General features: G+C 34.7%; 1 protein-coding gene across 1 annotated transcript in view; it reads left to right on the top strand.

Moving 5' to 3' along the window:
• TTC29 (tetratricopeptide repeat domain 29) overlaps positions 1-20,381 on the top strand; it is a 129,636-nt gene that overhangs the window by 19,161 nt on the left and 90,094 nt on the right. Inside the window, exon 4 of the mRNA XM_061993686.1 lies at positions 9,706-9,891. Coding sequence (XP_061849670.1) covers positions 9,706-9,891 — 186 coding nt within the window. The remainder of the gene's footprint in view (positions 1-9,705; positions 9,892-20,381) is intronic.

Below are 20,381 nucleotides of genomic sequence, written 5' to 3'. Positions count from 1 at the left end.
GATATCAGAGAGGTTTTGTGAAGAAAAGGAAAAGGGGGAAAACAGAGTGCATTATGATATCATCAGAAATGTTTTATGTATTTATAGCTTTGATAACATCTCAATTATTTTCCCACAGTTTCATTATTTATTGTTTTTCTTTCTCTATTGATTTAAGTAGCTGGTTTTGTATTAGAAAAAAATTAATAGGTGAAATGCTGTTTCACAGTTTTATAAATCTGATTTTATTAAATACCCTGTCTGCTAACTGTGTTTGGATTTGTGACTGACTTAAAAAGGATTGTGAACATGTCAAATAAAATACAGCACACAGATGTAACCTGCCACCTGTGAATTACTTGGTATTAGTGAAGACATAACTCCAAATTACTGTATTTTCTCTATTGCCTACTGTTTACTAAGCACTCATATTTATCATTTCATTTTACTAGAAATAGTAACATAGCTTACTCTGCCTCCTTTGGAGTAATTGTGGGGACGAAGGCAGATAAAGCACAATCCCATTTCATTTCTGAACTGATTTCACTATAATTGGCTTGTTTCAACTTGCATTTTCATTGTTACAAATATGAAATCTACAATAAAGCTTGTGAGTTTGAAAACCTAAGCTTTTGGCAGAAGTTTAGAAACAACCAACTTGAGCAGCAAAAAATCTGAAACCTTTCTGCACTTATAAAAAATGATAATTTTAAATACTTATGTTTACCTCAAAAGCCAAATGTTTTACTTTTATTTAATTCCCTGTAATCCTAGCCAGCCTATGGTTATAAGGAATCTCTGTATTTTTCTGGAGTATCACTATCACCCCCATAACTTGGAGAAGTACAGGCAAGAAGTTTTACAATCAGACAACCCTGACAGAAGCATATTGCAAGCATACTGCCAGCACTTTGAGGTTCAGAAAGTAGTACATATTGCTTATCTTGATGGACCTGCTTCCTGCAGCTGCTTGAGAAGAGCATTTTACTTTCCTTCAGTGCATGACATTTTTCACTGTTTCTGAAATTGTCTGGTTGTATCTTGCCTATAGGAGAGACTATCTCCCAACTTTGCCTGTTAAAGCCGGTTAAAATGAAAAGCTAAAATAATGAGAACTTGTCAATAGGGTTGGGAAGTATCTTTACTGAATTGCTAGATCATGCTGTAGTTAGTTTTGGGGTTTTTTCACCAGTTTCAGTGCAAACCTTTGCACAAATCTCTTGTTTCTATTCAATGAGTCTTGAGTCACCTGGCACTTGAAGAGGTGGGTGTGAGTTCATTTTGCAGGTGTTAGCGCTGGTAGTGCTGTGAAGGTAACATATGAATTATACAGCTTATCAAATGCTCATTCAGTAGTTGCACTAATCCAGTTACTCTCTGATTCTAATCAAATTGCTCGGGGCTCTGGCATATGATCTCCTGACAACTCCAGTTGACACCATTTAAGAAGTGTTTAGCAGTTCATCTCAGCTGGAACTTGCCATGATTTCGCAGTCACAACAGCAGCTGACCTGTGTTTGCTCTTCAGCTGCCATAGTTCAAGCTTAAAAGGCTGAAAGTAATATTTGGGGCTACAAAGTGTGAGAGTTTCATAGTATGGCTGATGTTACCAATGTTAGACTAGCTGAAAGTTTATTTGTCTCAGGTATGCCCTCGTGAGCTAATAGCTGTCTTGAGGAAGATGCAGCAGATATATCTTATGGGGAAAAAAATCATGACTTGCATGTTTTTTGTCAAATTTAAACTTCATAAAGGAATTATTTTTTAACCTGAAGTGGTAATTGGAAAATCATGCCTCAGTATGTCAGTAAATAATTTTCTTATTTGTTACTTACTTTTTCTCAGCTGATATTTTTGTATGAGAGAGTGTTGCTGTCTTAATTATGACTATAACTTAGAAGTGCTGCTCATAATTTCAGTTTTATGTGTTCAGAGAAAGCTATGTATTCTTCCATTTTCCATATTCATTGGCAATATAAGGCTGGATAAGGTCTTCCAGCCAGTATAAGGCTGGATATAAATTGTTTGTTTGAACAGAATCAGCACCATGTATTGCGATGTGGAAACTGATTTCAAAGAGCAATTATTTTCTTTACTGCTGAGTTTGAAAATAGTGATGTTTTGTTTACAAACATTACATTGTACAGAACGTTTACCTTTACATACATCAGTGAATGTTCTGTTTTCTGTTTTAGTGGAACATTTTGATTAAACTTCAAATTATACAGAAATCATCTTAAAAAAAAAAAAAAAAGGTAATTACCAGTATTATACTGTGGCAAAAAAACCTTAATCTCATTGCCACTGTATTTGAGGACCTCCCAAATATTTAAAAGAGAGATAACCAGCATTAATCCCTGCAGCTTCTCAGAATAGCTAACAGTTATTTTGCCCTAGGTACAGCATTATTCCCAAAACACTGGCAGAAATACTGGCAATGCTTCACTGCATTCCTCTTTGGTCTTTTTTGATGCAAATAATGTGAATGTTTCTGACTTCAAAATTGAGCTGTTTCTAATTATTCCTTGATCTTCCTTCATTATCATGGACTAACCTTTATTTTTTGCTAGTTCTGGTCTCAGTAGTTTAAAAAGAAAAGGAGATAGTTTAGCTGTTTAAATATGTATAGTTATAGGGGTTTTTTACAGATGAATGCAGGATAAATGCCAACACAATGTATCTACTTAGTTTAACAGCTGATATATAGCTATTTCTTGGCAAATGTATGAAAATGTTGGGAGTTGTTTTAAAAGGCAAGTTATATTTTGAGGGTGTGGAATGGCCTGCCTGATGGCCTGCTTGCCTGGTGGAACTGCTCAGAGTAATTTCACTTAAAGATATAATTATCCTTGAAAGGTACAATACAGTGCTGGTAGGCTGTTGTTGCTATCTCTTTGAAGAGCTGTAGCTCCCTAGCTTCTCCTCAGTGCTGCGCTGTGAGTTAGGAGGGACAGTTTGAAGCTCCAGCCCATCCTTGTCTGACATTGAGGGTTGCTAACTGTTCTTTGGCTGCTGATTACTCTGTGAACAAATGATGACCATATCCTACAGGGGTGTGTCAGCTAAATAGAATCCTTTCTGTCTAAGATTTGTCTACATCTTTACGTATTTAGGTGAGTCATGGGGAAGAAGTAGAAATAAAGGAAATTGAACTAAAAAGTCTTTTACTTATATTTTGCAATTTTTGAATAGCACCCAGTGTAATTTTTGCCTGGGAGAACAGTTTATAATAATGATAATGTTGTTGTTCCTCAGATAAAAATATTTAGAAGTGAAATTAAAACCTTTAAGCTGGTATTTGCACAGATTTTGCTATAAGAATGTAACTGAGTCTTTAGGTCACTACTTGACTGCCACAGTCTGTCTTACTGTTTTAAAATACATTGTTTATTGTAGTAGAGGCCTTGAAGAGCTGGTATGATCAGTGCTTTCCAAAGTGAGCTGGTTTACTTGTATTGTACAAGCTGAAGGGAATTCAAGGTAAGTTACAGCTCAAGAAAAATTAAAGGAAGAGATCTCAGACATTTATTGTACTCTGCCAGAGCAGAGAGGAAAACCAGGGAAGATGCCATAATTCAGTAACTACAATGTGTGTTTAGAACACTATAGCAGCAGGTCACTGTGCCAATGCTGATGCAAGGAACCTTTGATGAGGCGGGGGGTGGGGTATATATGTATATCTATCTATCTATATAGAGAGAGATATACACATACACTCCCTTCAAGGGGGCAAGATATGACTTATTAGTTGATCACAGGGGCAGCTGGTGGAGAGTAGGAGTTAAGACCTGTAAGCTATTGCCTTTCTCAGATTCCAGCTGCTCCTGGTTCCTGACCCTCTGCAACCTTTGTGGTATGCTGCATGCTAAATGCTGAATCTGTGCATGTGCTACAGGCTGCTGGTCCTTATTCTAGAGAATCAGACACACAGAGTTAGAAGGAAGTGCTAACTTGGCCTTTTTTTCCTCACTTCAGCATAGAGAAAACTTTAGACAGCGTGAGTTTTCACTAGCTGGTGTTGTGAAAGATGGCTTTTCATAAAGTATATGAAGAAAACATAAGTGTTTGATGTGTTTACACTAGAAAATCTTTCTTTATCTGAAGTACTAAGGTTGAAAGAGATTAGGATTTTACAGTGGAAAGCTTTTCTGTAAGATTTCACACTTACACCTAAGGCTGGGCTAGAAACATTGCAATAACCATCTTACCCATGCTATTGTGGAAAGAAAAAAAAAAAAAAGGAAAGAGATTATGCATAAGAAAACAGATAAACACACCAAAGCCTCTTTTAACATTCACTTGGAGAAGGCATAGTTTTCTTTGATTTTGGGAAGATGGAGAAAATAATGCCATTTTATTTTCTAAGCAGCATGATTGTTCTCTACTTAATATTTTATCAAAAGAGAAAATGCAGCAGTTGCTAGAGCCCAGTGGAAGAGTCCATTATTTTTGTAGTTATCTTTTAAAAAGTGATTTTGCCCAGGAAAGAGGCCAAACTTTCTCAAAATATAACAATTGGTAGACCTACCATTGACTTCAACAAAAGCAGCATTTCATATGAGAAAAAGCTGTGGGAACTGGGGCTGTTTAGTCTAGAAAAGAGGAGACTGAGGAGAGATCTTATTAAAATTTACAGATATCTAAATGGTGGGTGTCAGGAGGTTGATTATCCCTTTTTTCTATTTTAGCTAGCAACAGGACAAGGGGTAATGGGATGAAGGTGGAACACAAAAAGTTCCACTTATATTTAAGAAAAAACTATTTTACTGTGAGGGTGACGGAGCAGTGGAACAGGCTGCCCAGAGGGGTTATGGAGTCTCCTTCCTTGGACGTCTTCAACTTGCACATGTTCCTATGCAACCTGATCTAGGCCTTCTGCAGGGAGGTTGGACTAGATGATCTCTAAAGATCCCTTCCAACTCTATCATTCTATGATTCTTAGAAAATTTTATTATAATGGGTTGAAGTTCTGCATTAGTGCCCCAGATCACCAATTAGTTCTGTTGTATCATTATCATTACATAACTATATCCTTTCTTAGTGAATTTATATCCTGACAGTCTCTTTACCATCTTTGCATAGATTGCATTTTCTTTGAATCTATTCCGCTTACATACCTAGCAGTGTTGGGAGTGCTGTGCTCTGCATACATTCTGCGTTATGGTTATCTAGGAAACAAAGGCTTTGCCTGAAGCTTGATGATGTCAACATGCTAACCTAGAGACGTTTCTTCATTTGTGTGTAAGTTTAACTTACAGACAAAGTTCCTTCTGGAAAAAAAGGATCCTGTATCTGTAGGTATAGAGACAGGGTTATTTTGAACAATTGATTAAACTGATTGCAGCACCATATTTATATTACTATTTATGCTTCTTTTTGGCCCAACAGCCCTCATCCTGGATCTTTCTGTGTGTGAATTCTCCACAGCATCAGCTGACTTGCTGGCCACTGGTATTGATACCTCTGGCAAAAGAAAAATTAAACTTCCAGTATTAACAGTGTCTCATTCTGACATAAAAAATTATTTCTAGTGATTTAATTGTTTTTAGATCACTCCATTACATGTCTCCAAGAGTGAATGGTTAGTTGCAATCAAGTTGTACTTTCTAAAAACAACTGAATGGAAAGATGAGTATTACCAGCTATTGAAAAATTTCCATATGGCTTTGATGTGGAAGGAACAAATGACTGTCTGGAGGGGTTTTTTTGAGTAGAAAATATTGAGCCATAAATTGTTGAAAAATTTATTTCTGATACCTGTATTTTTAAAATTAGTACAAATTCTATTTATTTTAACAGGAATAACAGCCTCTTTCTTTTCTTCTACAAGGAAAGTACTAAACCATTATCTCTTCATGATGTTGTTTTCTTCTGTTGTCTAAAGACCATTTCTGTACTGCTTTTCTTCTGCTATGCTCTGTCATGATCATACAGATGTGACAGTAGTTTTACTTAAATCACACTAGTGTGACTTGCACATTTTCCATGTTTCTTTTCTCTCATCTTGTCATACTCAAACTCCACATCATTATCCTTGTGTATTGCACTATTTCATAGTTTTCTAGCTGAACACAACAAATGTGTAAATATGCTCCTAAAGAGATCCTGATGAAGAGCAGGAAATACTATATATGCTTAATATATGGGGTTTCATGTTCAAGTTGAAGGGATTTTTTTAAAAAAACTTGTACAATAAAAAGGTCTCAGCAAAGTTAGGTAGGGATACTTAACTTTTGTCCATAGACACAATTTAAAAGTTGTTTTCTATTGCAAAGGACAATGAAAAAAAAAAAACATTTTCAAAAGTTCATATCAAAGTGAAAGAAGTCCTTTTTTTTTGTAATTTACATTCTATGACAAGAATGTAACAGTATTAAAATACAATTAAACAAATACTGCAATATAGCCTGTGGTTTAGTTTGGTTTTTTCTTAGTTTTAGTGAAATATGGCTGCCTTCAATTTAATAATTTGACATTGAAAAAAAAAAATGTTCTGTTGGATAATTGCATCTAAGATGTGTTCTTAGCCCTGCTTAAGATCATCAATTAAGTCCAAAGCTGTGAAGTATCAGACATCATCTTCTGCTCCATCAGGTTGTGTTTGTTCTGTGTAGCTGCCATGTTGGGTAGATATTCCTCTTTCCAGTGTTCTCACAGTCCTGTGACTTAAGTGCTCTAAAAGACCTGAATTTAGCTTCCAACATTTTTATGAAATTAAGGTAGTTTTTTTAAAACATATGGGATCAGCATTTGAACCTTTATCAATGTGCTTCCTTAATTGTTTCTTATTTAAAAACAAGAATTTGTCTTGCAGGAACTGTTTTACAATTGCTTGTGGGATTCACACTGTTCTTTCTTTTATTCAGTATCCCATTCCAGTGCCATCATATTCCCTCTCTAAGTGGTGCAGATAAATATTTTTTTTATGTATCAAAAGATACGTAAAGATGACTTGTCTGCATGTATTCTTTTATCAATTGTAAAGAACTTACTATACAGAATCAGAGAGGTCAAAGTTTTAACAACCAAACCATCTATGGGAGATTTTAAAGAAGACAGTATTTACCTACTCTAATATTTTTCTTCTGAGGAGGTAAAAGTTCACTTTTACTGTCTGACATGCCAGTGTTACCACTGTCAGGATAATCTCAATTAATATCTTGGTCTGTAAATCAGACTTTTAAAAGTCATTATTGTCTTCTAGATTCAAAGTCTATCTTTTGCAGTTTGTTTTATGACCAGTATATCTGGTCAGCTACTGTCCAAGACAATTATAGAGAAATGGTTGTCTTTGTGCACTTCTCATTGTTATTCACTGGCAGGATAGTCATCAGAGGGTCACATTAAAGTTCATTCAATCAAAGCTGTGGCAGTAGCAATAGTCTGCCTCAGGTCAGCTCAGTCTCTTGAGATTTGTAGAGCACTACCTGAAGTTATTTGCCTAATTTCATGTAGCATTAGTACCTTGATACTTTGTAGCAAATATTTCAAAGGCAACAAATCTGTATCTAGTGTTCTACCTCAACGACAATCCAATTATCTTTCCTCAACTGTATTTTTGTAACTATTTGTATGTATCCTCTGGTATCTGCTAAATTCATTTTACTTCGCTGCAGTCTGTATACAATGTGTTTTGTTATCTTTATGTTACTGGTTATGAATAGGTTTTCTATTTCTCTGTTCATGTGGTTATTTGATTTTGTACTTGTGATCACGTTTCATGGGAAACTGCCTTTTACTTCTGAGATAATATGTAAAAAATCTCCCTTGTGCGGAAATAGACGTTTAAATTCGGATGAGATAAGTCACAGCAAAGTATCTGCCTTTCTCCATTGAAAATAAAGAGATCCTGGGTAACCTATGCCTTTATCTAAATTGGGTAGTTTGGATGAAGCCAACTATATATGCACTTATATATATGCATGTATATAAGCACTTTACACATATGTGTGCACACACATAGATATATGTATATTAAGCTGAAACCAGCTCTGTTACTTCCATTCTAGTTTATTTGCAGAGATTTTTGAGGCTATTATACCAAAATAGTCTTCATTTCAAATATATTGATAAATTTTACATCATATACACTCCTGGATGTTCTGAAGAGGTGTTACTGAAGATGTACTTTTTCTACCTTGAGGGAGGAAAAAAAGACATGAAAACTCATAGCCATAAGGAGTGTTCTGATTAGGAATATGTGAAGTCAAACTATTGATAATTATTCCTCTGAAAGTCAGATTCATAAGCTCAGGCTGATGTTTTGGTGTCAACCCTTAGGTACAAACGATGAGGTGATAATGTAGTTGTAATTTCTCAGGTATTTTTGTGCTGGTGATTCTAAAGAAATTGTGAAACATTCTCATTTCTTGGAAGGAGTGTTATCTTATTTAAAACACTAGAAATGGAAATTCATGCAACTCAATCTGGTTAAAAAAATTGTAATTTAATATATTGTATTGGGAATTATTTAAAAACTAGGAACGTGAGGTATTGCTCCATGGAGGGAAAAAAATGTGAGAAAATCAATTGGAAAGCAACAAAAAGGTATTGTTTACTATTAAACCAGAGAGCGTTCAAGAATGAGGAAAAGACATTTCATAGAATCATAGAATGGTAGGGGTTAGAAGGAGCCTCTAAAGATCATCTAGTCAAACACCTCTGCTAAAGCAGGATCACCTGTACTTTATTATCTCATAGATTCTTCAGCATCATGTAGGGAATATATATATTTCAAATAGGCCCCTGGGGGGACACAGTAAGTTAAGAATTGTCAGGTAAGTTTTAGATCTCTACTTCAAATTAATACAGTTTTGGAATAATCTAATGAAGATCTTCTGTGATTTTTTTTTTGTTTGTTTGTTTGTTTTTAAATGTGCTTTTCTGAAAGAAATAACTCAAATTCCCTAGAAGCATTCATTATATCATTTCAAATTGTGAATAATACATTTGTTGTTAATTTTGCATTGCTTCTTAAATTTGGGACTTGTAGTGTTACAAGTATAAATGTTAGGAATAATATGTATTCATTTTTCTGAGATGATAAAGAGTGGGAAGAAAACATGGTGGGGTTTTTTTTCAGCTCATAAAGGACGTCTGTCTTTTTCATGGCAAGGTGTGAAATTTTAATTTGTCCTTAATTTTTAAGAGTGATAAGGTACCACAAATGGGAATTTATATAAAAACTCAACCTTTCTTGTTAGTCTTAATTTGAATGTTTAATATGGTATGAATGAATTAATTGATGATTGTATTTGCAGTGTTCCAGTTTGTTCTTTATCTCCATCACCACAGTCACTATCTTACATCTGTTTTGAAAGCTCTTGGTGCCTTTTCAGGTCTTGGTGGCTCAGACAAATGCTTCTCCAGCAGTGACTGTGTGCTTTCTAGATCACCTCTTTTGACAAGCCAATGTGTTATCCAAATTTTGTGGTTTTATTGAACTGAATTTAGGGTTGTGTACAGTAATGACAGCAATTTATTATATTTTTGGTAAAATAAGTTTTTTCAATTCATCCCTTCCAACCTCTACCATAATGCAACTAATTTGTAAGGTTATTGTTTTCCCTTTATTTTTTGAGTGGACAAGTAGGAGAACTTGGTGGTATTTAAATGGTGGAAAGTAAATGGCACTTCATTTTCATTACATAGTTATTGCTGTGATATGTAAGATTTCTGAAAGTTGATGATAATCTAATATGTTAATTGTAGTTTTTGTTCTTAAAGGGCATTATGAGGAGGTGTATGATAACCAGCTAAACTTGGCCTACTGTTTCAATGACTCTGAGGACAAATGGTTAAGAAACTACTTTTATGAGAAATGCTTTAACACTGCTCAACTAATAAAAATTGATGCTGGGAAGAGAGAGGCACAAGCACACGTAAATATGGGCCTCGTCAATGAGAAACAAGGTAAGTCACTGAGACTTAAATAAAATAAACTTAAAATAAACTTCTAAACTATTGTAATTCCAATTTTTGGAGCAGCAAATACAATGGCTAAGAAGGCTATAATTATTACAAACCTGTTTTGTCTGACATTCATGGAATCATAGAATGATAGGGGTTGGAAGGGACCTTTAGAGATCATCTAGTCCAACCCCCCTGCAGAAGCAGGTTCACCTAGATCAGGTCACAAAGATCAGGTCACCTATATCAGGTCACACAGATCATTCCATCTGTAGTTGAGTGTACTCCATCAGATGAAAAACAAACCAGAAGTTTAAAGGAAGCATTTCTTTAGCACAAAGGTTATTTGGGTTTGACCTTATTTCCTTTGGAGTATTTTTGACAACAAACTGGTAATGCTGCCTCAGGCCACAGGTGTCTGAGTAGGATAGCATCTGTAGTTACACAAACTGGGTTGATTTAGGAGATATGAACACACAATTCAGTTTAATCCCGCCTTCAACTTATATTTTGATAAATCAACCTATATTTTTGTATTCTTTTTAAAAACTACCCTCTAGTTCTATTGACTAAAAGTTACACTGTCTGTATATGACTGCCACACTGGTGTTTACTTTGGATATTTACCTTGCCAAAAGCTCAATTTCTCCACACATGTTTCCGTATCTTCAGAGAGTGAGCCTCTGAAATTAGAAAAAAATATTAATGCAAGTAACTGGAATCATAGAACAGCTCGGGATGGAAGGGACATAAAAGATCATCTGGCCCAACCTTTCATGGGAAACAGAGCCTAGATGAGATTATTTTAGCATCCTGTCAAATTGCATCTCGAAAACCTCCAGTGACGGTGACTCTACCACATCCCTGGGGAGGCTGTTCCAGTGAATGATTATTCTGACTGTAAAAAATATTACTTTCTTATATAAAGACAAACTTTATTTCTATATTTATTGTATATGTATTACCTTTCATGGCAGGGGAGTTTGTGTATGTGTAGCAGTCTGGGTATAAAAAAGCTATTTTCTTACATTTGTATGAAATCCTTTCACCCAGTGGGAAGAGAAGCAACAAGTAAGTCTCAAGTAGCTGAATAAACCTGTCTTCCAGTTCTAATTCCTGAGTATACTGGATGCCTAACCATTGCTTCAAGTACAAGTGATTTGTACAGGCCTTACTGTTTTAAGTTTGGCTTTGTGCATTTGAAACCAGCTTATGGCTGGTTTCTCAAACAGCATAGTCTTTCTAAGAAAAATCAAAAAAAAAAGAAAATTCCCAGAAACAGAAAAGTTTTGGAAATAGTGTCAGTCCAGTAAATGTCTGACAGAATGGGTGTGTTTTGAATGATGGCCTAACATCTCAGCAAAAGCCTGGACATAAAAAAAAAAAAGCTGCAGGTTTTAATTGAAAGATTTACCCATGTTCTCTTAAAGATGAAACATCACAATTTTTTAAATATTGCCTCATATTTTCTAGACTACTAGTCATTCACACTGTTTTCCTCAAAACTGTTGCTATATCTTTCTCACCTGCAACATCCAGAGCTGGAATCAATTTTAAAATTTGAATCCATACCAATGATCAATAAAAATGGAAGAATTACATTTTTATAGGTTATGTTTATTTGCGTTTTTGGGTATGACTTCCACATTCTTTATTTCAAAAGAAATTGCATACTCACATTCAGTTACATTTGAATTCTTTTCTGAAGAACTGTTAACTGCTATTCTGCTCCTCATTCTGTGATCACCAGTTCAATCTCCCTAAATGCATTATGTTGTTTTCTTTTTGCACTGAGTAGCATCCTGTTTTTTGCAGGCTGTTTCTAGAAGTTGTCAAGATTGTTTCAATTTCTGAAGTCCTTCTTTCTCTTCTTCCTAGTTTAGTGTCATTTAAACATCTAAACTGCATTTTTCTGTCCTGTAATTCAGTTCCTTAACAAAAATATGAAGTAAACTGCTCCTAGGACAGGTGCCTCTGGAACCTCACTGAGTGTCTTTCTCCATGCTAATAGTGAACTACTGATAACCAATGTCCAAATAGGATTTCCTAACCTCACCTAATAATAACTGCAGATGAACTATGCAACTAATGAATTGCAAGAAAGTTAATGTGATAGGAAGAAAGAATTTACTCAAGTAGAAGACTGGTTTGATGACATTTGCTCTTGATGTGTTGACGTTGACTATAATATTTTTTATATGTTCTTTAAATGCTTGGGAGTAATGTATTGAGAATGTACTTCTTCCAGTATCATTCTAGCAATTGAAGTTAAGCAAAATCCAATTTCCCAGTAGATAAGATAACATTTACTTAAAGCCTAGCCAGTAACAACCAAGTCACATTATTTTTGAGTGAAAAATGCTCAGTTAGGCTGTCTGTCTGAGACTCAGTGGGATAAAGTGGTTGAAGTTGCTGAATTTTCTGCAACTTTTTCACTTGATCCTTCAGTTACTAAAAAAAATAAGAGCATAAAAGCAAACATACCTATCTATTTGTAGCTTCAAAGGCTCATACTGAATGTGACTCACTACCATTATCCAACCTCTGCCTAAAAAAATTTAACATTTCCTACTTCTATGATGTGTTAAGCAAAAATTGTTGAATACTGAAATATCTTATATGCTTTTGTAATGAGTTTTAGGTTATGAAAATCCCCCTTGAGATGCTCAGAGGAGGGGAAATTTCTTTTTCTTGCTGTAAAATTTTAGAAACTTCCAGAAGAGAGACTTCTTGTTAACATTGGTAAGGAGACATAAAGCAAGGTGCCTTTTCACTGCTCAGGGTAAAGCTCCACAGAATTTGTAGGGTCTGTCTTTTGTAAGTTATATTCTCGTCACACAAAGAAAGGTGAAAAAAATGAAGAAGCTGAGAGACTAAGCATCAGATTTGTTTTGAGGGATCAGTGAGAAAAAGACAGCAGATGTATTCCAGCACTTTTCAGCTGGTAAAAAATGAAATCACAAGTTCTGATAGTAGAAAAGTGTAAGAGCAGGTGTTGAAGTGGCATTGTATAAAATTGCATGAGTATTAATGGTTTTATAAGTAACATTCTAAATGTGCTATTTTTATATTGGAACAGATATCTTGTAAATGAGAGTCTTGTTTATTTATAATGCTGTAATCTAATTGTGAAGTACTGCCTATTTCATATGGGGATATATACATATACACTGTAATACACTGTAATGCACTGTATGCATTAGTATATACATATAGGAATATGTACATGTACCTTTAGAAATATGGGGGGGAGGGGGCTGTGTAAATATGTGAATTTTGCCTAACACATGATACTTTCATCAGATGATTTAAATCATCACATCTGTACTAACTGCGTTGATTAATATCACAGCCAGGAGGACAGGAGAATGTACAAGAATGAGAAGCTAGTCTTAGACGTTCACATGTGTGTCCTTTTAAATGCAAATACCTTCTACCAGTTCTTTTCAGTTCTCTCACTCAATACTGTATTTTTCATTACTTGTGAATGGAAGCTGTCTATATATGCTTAGGACTGATTGCTTGGGAGTATGAAGTTAAACATATACTTGTAAAGATTGTTGTTTGCCTTGGAAGCAAATCAATAAATTTGCTGGGTAATTTTTGTGTAATCAAATTTAAAGTTCTTTGACTTTCAGCCTGGTCCCTGTCCTAAAGGCTGGATATAATCTGGTGTTCATTAATCTTCAAAGCTAAATATTTGAGGTGTTGGCAGTGTAGACTTCAGTCATGATATTTGGATGCAGGCGATTAGTGGCTGTCAGTACCTAAGGGAAGGAAAAGAATAGTAATTGAGTAGCCTGCTACAGACACAAATAGAACATTCTGCTTGAAGCAAACATGATTTTAGTGGCAGTTCTTTGCAGAATGAGATTTTTAACCTGTTCTTTAAAAAACTGTTTATGAAATAAGGTCTCTGTTTACTAGTTACCCAACTGAGATGCAGTCCATTGATTATTGTAGGAGTGTTCGGGTTACGATCCTGCTCAGTTAGCTGCAGTCACTCCATACAGGGGTCTGATAGTAAATGGTCTTATTAGTTTGGTTACTAGTCATTTTCTTATATAATGATTAAACATGCCAATGTCAGTTTATCCACATTTAAAAAAACCCAACCCAACAGTGTCATATTTTAATATTTTTTTCTCACATTAAATCCAGCCTTGTTATCCAAGTAAGCATAGCTTTGTGACAGAATCTCAGTTGAGAAAAGTTAATTTTAAAAATTATTTTATTCCTGAGCTTTTAAAATTGTGTTTTAATAATACAATTTTCTATTTACATAATAAAAAAAACCATAATAAAAATAGAAATCTTAATGTGATACATTTCTGCATTTGAGAGAAACTTGAAGATGACTAACATATCTGATGGTGTCTTCCTAACACAGATGCATGACTGTTCTCTTCTGCTCCCACCCTTACACAGTGATAGGTTAGTGGTACATTGTTTGTGCAACAGTGGGGCAGAGAGAGTTGACATTGAGAATTCTGGAGAAAGCAATGAACACACCATCACTACAGTCTTCTTGTAACTATCTATCCTCTTACCCTTGAACAATCCAAGGATCTCAGTGCTTACTTTTCACGACTTAGCAGTAAATGCAAACGTTCACAGGCCACAGCGTCTTTCCTGCATGAGTAAATCATGTAGTGCATAGGAATAAGCATTGGAGCCACAGCCTAGTCCTAAAATGGTATTAATAGTCATGTATGTGCTTTAAGCTTGTGCTAACTTGGACTTTCCTGCCCTGCAATTACTTATGGGCAGAGTTTGGCAATGAGGTGTGTTGCAGGGACTTTTCTTAACAGGCATGTAGCAAGCAGCCACACTGTTTTGAAGGTTAAAGGAGTTTACTGGGATAGACACACCTTCTGATACCTGCGGTTTGTAGTGCTTGGAAACATTTCTGGATACATTTAAATAACTAGTTTTGAGAAAGCATATAAGTATCACACTAGAGCCCAATGGAATTTTTACAACGCATCCCAAATGTAAATCTGCGCCATGCCAGAAGCATATCCCCTGCTATGAGAGCTGTGAGATCTGTGAAAATTATGCCATTTGTCTAAATGCAGTGGTGACTGAATTAGTCATCAGATTTATAGTCTGCTAGCACAAGGGGATCAACAAAGTGGAAGTAATACTTTTTCTGAAATGCTTACAGACGAGAAAGACTAAAGGCAGGCCGAAATAGTAAAAGCGACAGAATGTGAAGCAAAGGGCAATGTTGGATATCTCTGAGCAGATTCATGTAACATACAGCTAATCCATAAACCAAGTTTTCTCTGTGTTTCTGTGTTTGTTCAGACTGAAAATCTTAAAGAATTATTGATCAGAGTCTCTTTAGTCCTTTCTAAAATAAGCTTAGAGATTTCAAAAAAATCTGTAATATCCTACATATTAATGAATGGGTTTACAGTGTTCAGTCTTAATCCAGTTCTGCCTTGATTATAAGCAATATTAAGCTCCTGTTGCTTTTCAGTCAGAGACAGAGCATTTCTGATCCCTCTGCACCTAGACCAAGAATATTAATAAATTTTACCTGATTTATAAAGGATAATTGTTCTGTATGTAATCATGAATAAAATACAGTCTATTTCATATCTTAGAATTTGATATAGATTTTTTTTGGTTGAAAGGCCTACCAAACACAGAGGGCTTATAACAAATTAATTGAATTTATTTATGTGGGAGAAACCCACAATCCACAGTGTTCTCACAGACTTTGACAATCTGGATTAAGACCAAGCAGTAGGATTATACCTATCCTTTTACCACACTAGTGAAATTACAGTTTTTAACTAAAGTTTTATAGAAGTTGGTGGAAAGATTGCTAATGAGTTTAATAGGCAGTTGATTTTAAGCTTCTGGTATTAATTGCTAGATATCTTTGGCAAACAACATCTTAAAAATAGTTCAGAACATCAGTTTTTGGTTTAGAACATAAAAAGTCAAAACCGATTATTTAGTTGTTCTTAGCACACCCTATTTAATCCATTGCTAGGAAAATGTTGATTTTGTATATTGAATTTTTTATGGCTAGTGTTTTTTCAATTGAAAATTGTAATGTATAAATGAAAGAAACTCAGCATACATTCATGCAAAGAAAATATACACGTTTAAGTAGAATTTCTGCAGCTGATTTGGCTTCAGGTAGAAATAATTCATATTAAGATTTTCTAAAAAAGAATACTAATAGTGCAAAATGAAACCCTAAAAAGGTGTAAAGAGATAAAAATTATAAATGCTTATGAAATTTCTTATGCTTTTGTGTGTACACATTTGTGACTTTGTTTTAATTACATAAACAGGTACTGTCTTTAATAAGATTCCTAAGTATAGCCAGAATAAAATTCACCTGTAGGATGTGTGGCCCATATGCACCTCCTCCGTTAGTAGAAATTTATGTTGTTACCTGTGATGCAAGTCTGTCAAGCCCACTTAAATAGCAAATCTTCATTGTCCTGTATAATGAGAGATGAAAAGTGATGCTTAACAATCTGATTGCAAAATTAGAAGCAGCTGATAAATAACACAAACCAGCGGAACAACATTTGTGAAACACGATAAATTTCTTCCTGACTACTTGTGGAGTGCAGAGCTGTTACTGATTCCTGCATTCCTGCATTTGAACTATTTGAGTTACCTATTTAATCTTGTTATATTTCCACTATGAGGTTTATAGCCAGTATCTAGAGGTCTATATGCTGTTGTATGCACAAGTGCAGGTCTGACACTGGAAGAAGGCTAGCTCAAATTGCCAACTAATAGTTACCCAAGACCCTTCTGGTTCCATCTGTCCTCATATCTGTGTTAGAGATTCCTTTTTGCAAGAAACGTATTTTGGATTAAAATTATACCCATATAAGTTTGATGGTTTTGATAAAAGATTAGCCTCATAATTTTCCTTCTTATAATGAGATTCTTTGTAGTATAGATCAAAGAATGAAAAGAACTTAAAGATATAAATATCTATGTAATTTTTTTTTCCATAGGAAGCCTGAATGCTAGTCGAAACATCGCAATGGCTTAAAGGAAGGTGGCAGTTCTACAGATTTAGAGACTATATATAGTCCAACAGAGCACTGGAACAGGCTGCCCAGGGAGGTTGTGGAGCCTCCTTCCTTGGAGGTCTTCAAAACCCATCTGGACATGCTCCTGTGTGACCTGATCTAGGTGGACCTGCTTCTGCAGGGGGGGTCGGACTAGATGATCTCTAAAGGTCCCTTCCAACCCCTACCATTCTATGATTCTATGTCCTTTGAGGCAGGTACTACTGCTTTCTTGCGTGTTTATACAATGCTTCTTCCTGTATGGTTCTATAACAATTGTACTTGATAAGGTTCAGTGTCTGCTGTGATATATTGAAAGCTATATATGAACATGTGGCTGACTAGTGCTTAGTTGCTGTCTGTTCCAGCAGTATCCTACCCTAGGGAATATATACAACCGGGGCTGTCTGTCTCCTGTTTGGAGTTTTGATCTCCATCCTCAAGCCACTAATTTTCAAACAACTTCTGGGAACTTATTGTCCTACAGATTTCTTACCAAATTTGTTAGAAGTTCTTTCCAAAGCTAGTTGGAGGACAGGATTACAACACAGGTTTATCTCCTTTGGAGACTAAACTAAAATTTTTTTTGTACTGTTCATTGCTTGAAGAAAACATGTAGTGTGTTTGTTTCGAGTCTTTTACATTTTTTTAATGTAACAAACCATATCTAGTAGTTACCAAATACCATTGATATATCATGATATCTTCTCTCCTCATCCAAGGTTGTATATCCCAGATTGCTAACTTTTAAGATTGATTCATAGTAGTGATTATAAATTTGAACCAGGTTTTTTTCTGAAAAAGGAGCATAGGAATAATTAAAACCTAAAAACTTACTCATGATTCTCCAAGTCTTGTATCTTCAGCTTACATGTACCTGTTGCTAAATTTTTCTTTTAAGTTCATGTAGAGACAGATAATTCAAAAAAAATCTCCACATCAGGGAATTTTAGAAAGAAGCCTTTCCTTAATGGGACATGGAAGTCTACATGTCCAGTTTGACCATTCAAAACACTTCCAGTCATTGATTTTCATTCTGTCAAGTGAAGCTAACTCTTCTTTGTTCTTCTGCACTTACACACTATTTTACAGAGCAGTTGTATTGTTGGTTTTTTTTTTTTTCCTATTGCTTATGAGTTGAATACATAAGTTAGCTGGGAAAAAACTTGATTATAGAGTATAATTTTTAAAGTTTAAGTAGCAAATTGTTAGGGGATAAAGTCTTCAGATATGATGCTTTTCCCAGTCAGCAGCAGACAGAACAGCTGTAAATCCAGATAGATTCATGTAGATGATAGGTTAAAAAGTTTTCATCCCCATGCAAGTGGAGAATGTAGCTCTCAGATGAATGATATCTTGTTGTTACTGCTATTGAATTAGCAGATATTGAATTGATGTTCTGGAAATTAAAGTATTTTTAAGATCAAATTAGTGTACTCTTAAGTCTGAAAGAAGTTTCTGAACATATAATATGAAAGAAAAGGGGCCTGCTGAGTTTATTAAAAAATATTCCACATACAATTTAATTTTATTCTTATTTTTTAAAAGATGTTAGTAGGCAATTAAGATGTTTTGAACAAGAGAACTGAAGGAATATTCTGTAGGGTTCTTATTTTCACTTTTGAAGATAAATACCATGAAAAGGAAAAGCTTTCTTCATGCTTTTACTTCAGTTAATTTAAACAGGAAGTAATAATATTCTTTGCATGAGGAATAAATAAGCAGGATTGCCAAAACCCTTCTTACTCCTTTCACAGTCACTACCACTTTCCTAATTTTCTAATTCTTTGAATACTACTTTTCTGATTCTTTAAATGGAGGATATTTCAGCTGTAGTATAACACCTCAGAACAGGTCTGTATTCTTCTTTTCTAGTGAGAAGCTCTTCAAAATATTCACAGGAGTGCATAAGTGCTAACTCTAAACTTAGTAATTTGCATTTTCCTTAAAAGTTCTGACGTATGTAAAAATAGAAGTAATTTTACATTAGTTTCTGTTCTTAATATTTGGTAATAGTAAAGTTCACTTTCAAATACTTCATAAAAATACTAATAAATATTACTGATTTTTACATTGAACTAGGAAAGATATTGTAGCAGAAATATTTTAGAAAAAATATTTTATGTACACTTGAATATAATGTGTAGAACTCGAATCATTTATATACGCAATTCTGTAAGATTCATTGTTTCTTATTGGTTTTGGTATCAAATGTTGCTCTGATTGTTTTATGTGCATGTTCATAAAACCACGACATTTAATGAAGAGGTCTTTTTAAAGTATTGATAGCCATAAGTAAATTATACTATGTTTGATCTGTGTTAAAGATTCAAAGTCCAGAATCTTTGAATAGAACTTAGAATAAAAATGTAATTAGGTTACATCCCTAAAGTCTGATATATCTTTAAACAAGACTGCAAATGAAACTTTATTAAAACTTCAAATGAATTATTTCTTTGCTTTTTTAAATTCTTTTTTCGCCCTCTCTTCTCTTTCATGTCTATTACTGACTTTGCTGCTTGTATTTTACCTGTCTTTTCCAGGGTATTTTAATTATTTACTGCTTAATGAGTAGAACTGAGATGAAGCTTCATTCAAAGCTGTCCGCTTGCTAACAGAATTTTTTTTCTTCAAAGCTTTGCAAGGTCTTGGACTGCTGCACCTGAACTGGCAGTTGTCATCACAAACTTTCCTGGAGACAGTGTTTCCTTTTAGTAATTGATAAAGGAGGTGCTGCTTCCAGAGGTGCCTTCTCAATGGGACTGAGGACTAATGGAGTTAAATGTCCTCAGTCACTATCAACAATCTGTAGAAGTCATAGGTAAAACAAACATTATGAAGCTAGTAGTAATTAGTCTTAATCTTCAGAGGATCATAGGATAATTCATGTTAGAAGGGACTTCAACTTGCTAGTCAAAGCATCCTTCTGAAGCAGATTATTTGTACAACAGAACAGCTCTGGTGCTGGAATATTACATCTGGTATTTGTTATCAGAAGTTGTGAAAAGTAAGGAGAATGGAGTAGAGTCTCAATAAAATGCAATCACTACCAAAAAAATTATTTCAACTGAGGCAAGCATAAGTTCACAAAAAGAGTAATTGAGTAAAACTAATCTGATTCAGTGTCACTTTATTTAAGAGATAATGCTTATACTACTCCTGGAGATTAAATAGTAACATAATGTGTTTTCATTTGGTTCTGTTGAGATTAAAAACTCTCCAGCCCTGAAAAACAGAACTGCCAAGCATGTACCATTCTTTACTATTCATCCCTGCATCTTCACCTCCCTCCTCTTTCTGCATTTATATATCTACCTAAAAACACTGAAATGTTTTTCAAACCTGAACTGTGAGCATCCCACTGAATTAGAAACTGCTCTTAATCAGAGACTGGAGACTTGCATTACATACAGAAAGCACTTACATGCTTTACAGACA

The sequence above is a fragment of the Colius striatus genome, chromosome 3 (assembly GCF_028858725.1).
Source record: "Colius striatus isolate bColStr4 chromosome 3, bColStr4.1.hap1, whole genome shotgun sequence".
In the NCBI taxonomy this organism is placed as follows: Eukaryota; Metazoa; Chordata; class Aves; order Coliiformes; family Coliidae; genus Colius; species Colius striatus.
Note: the sequence above shows the minus strand (reverse complement) of the source record. Positions and strands in the feature narration are given on the sequence as shown.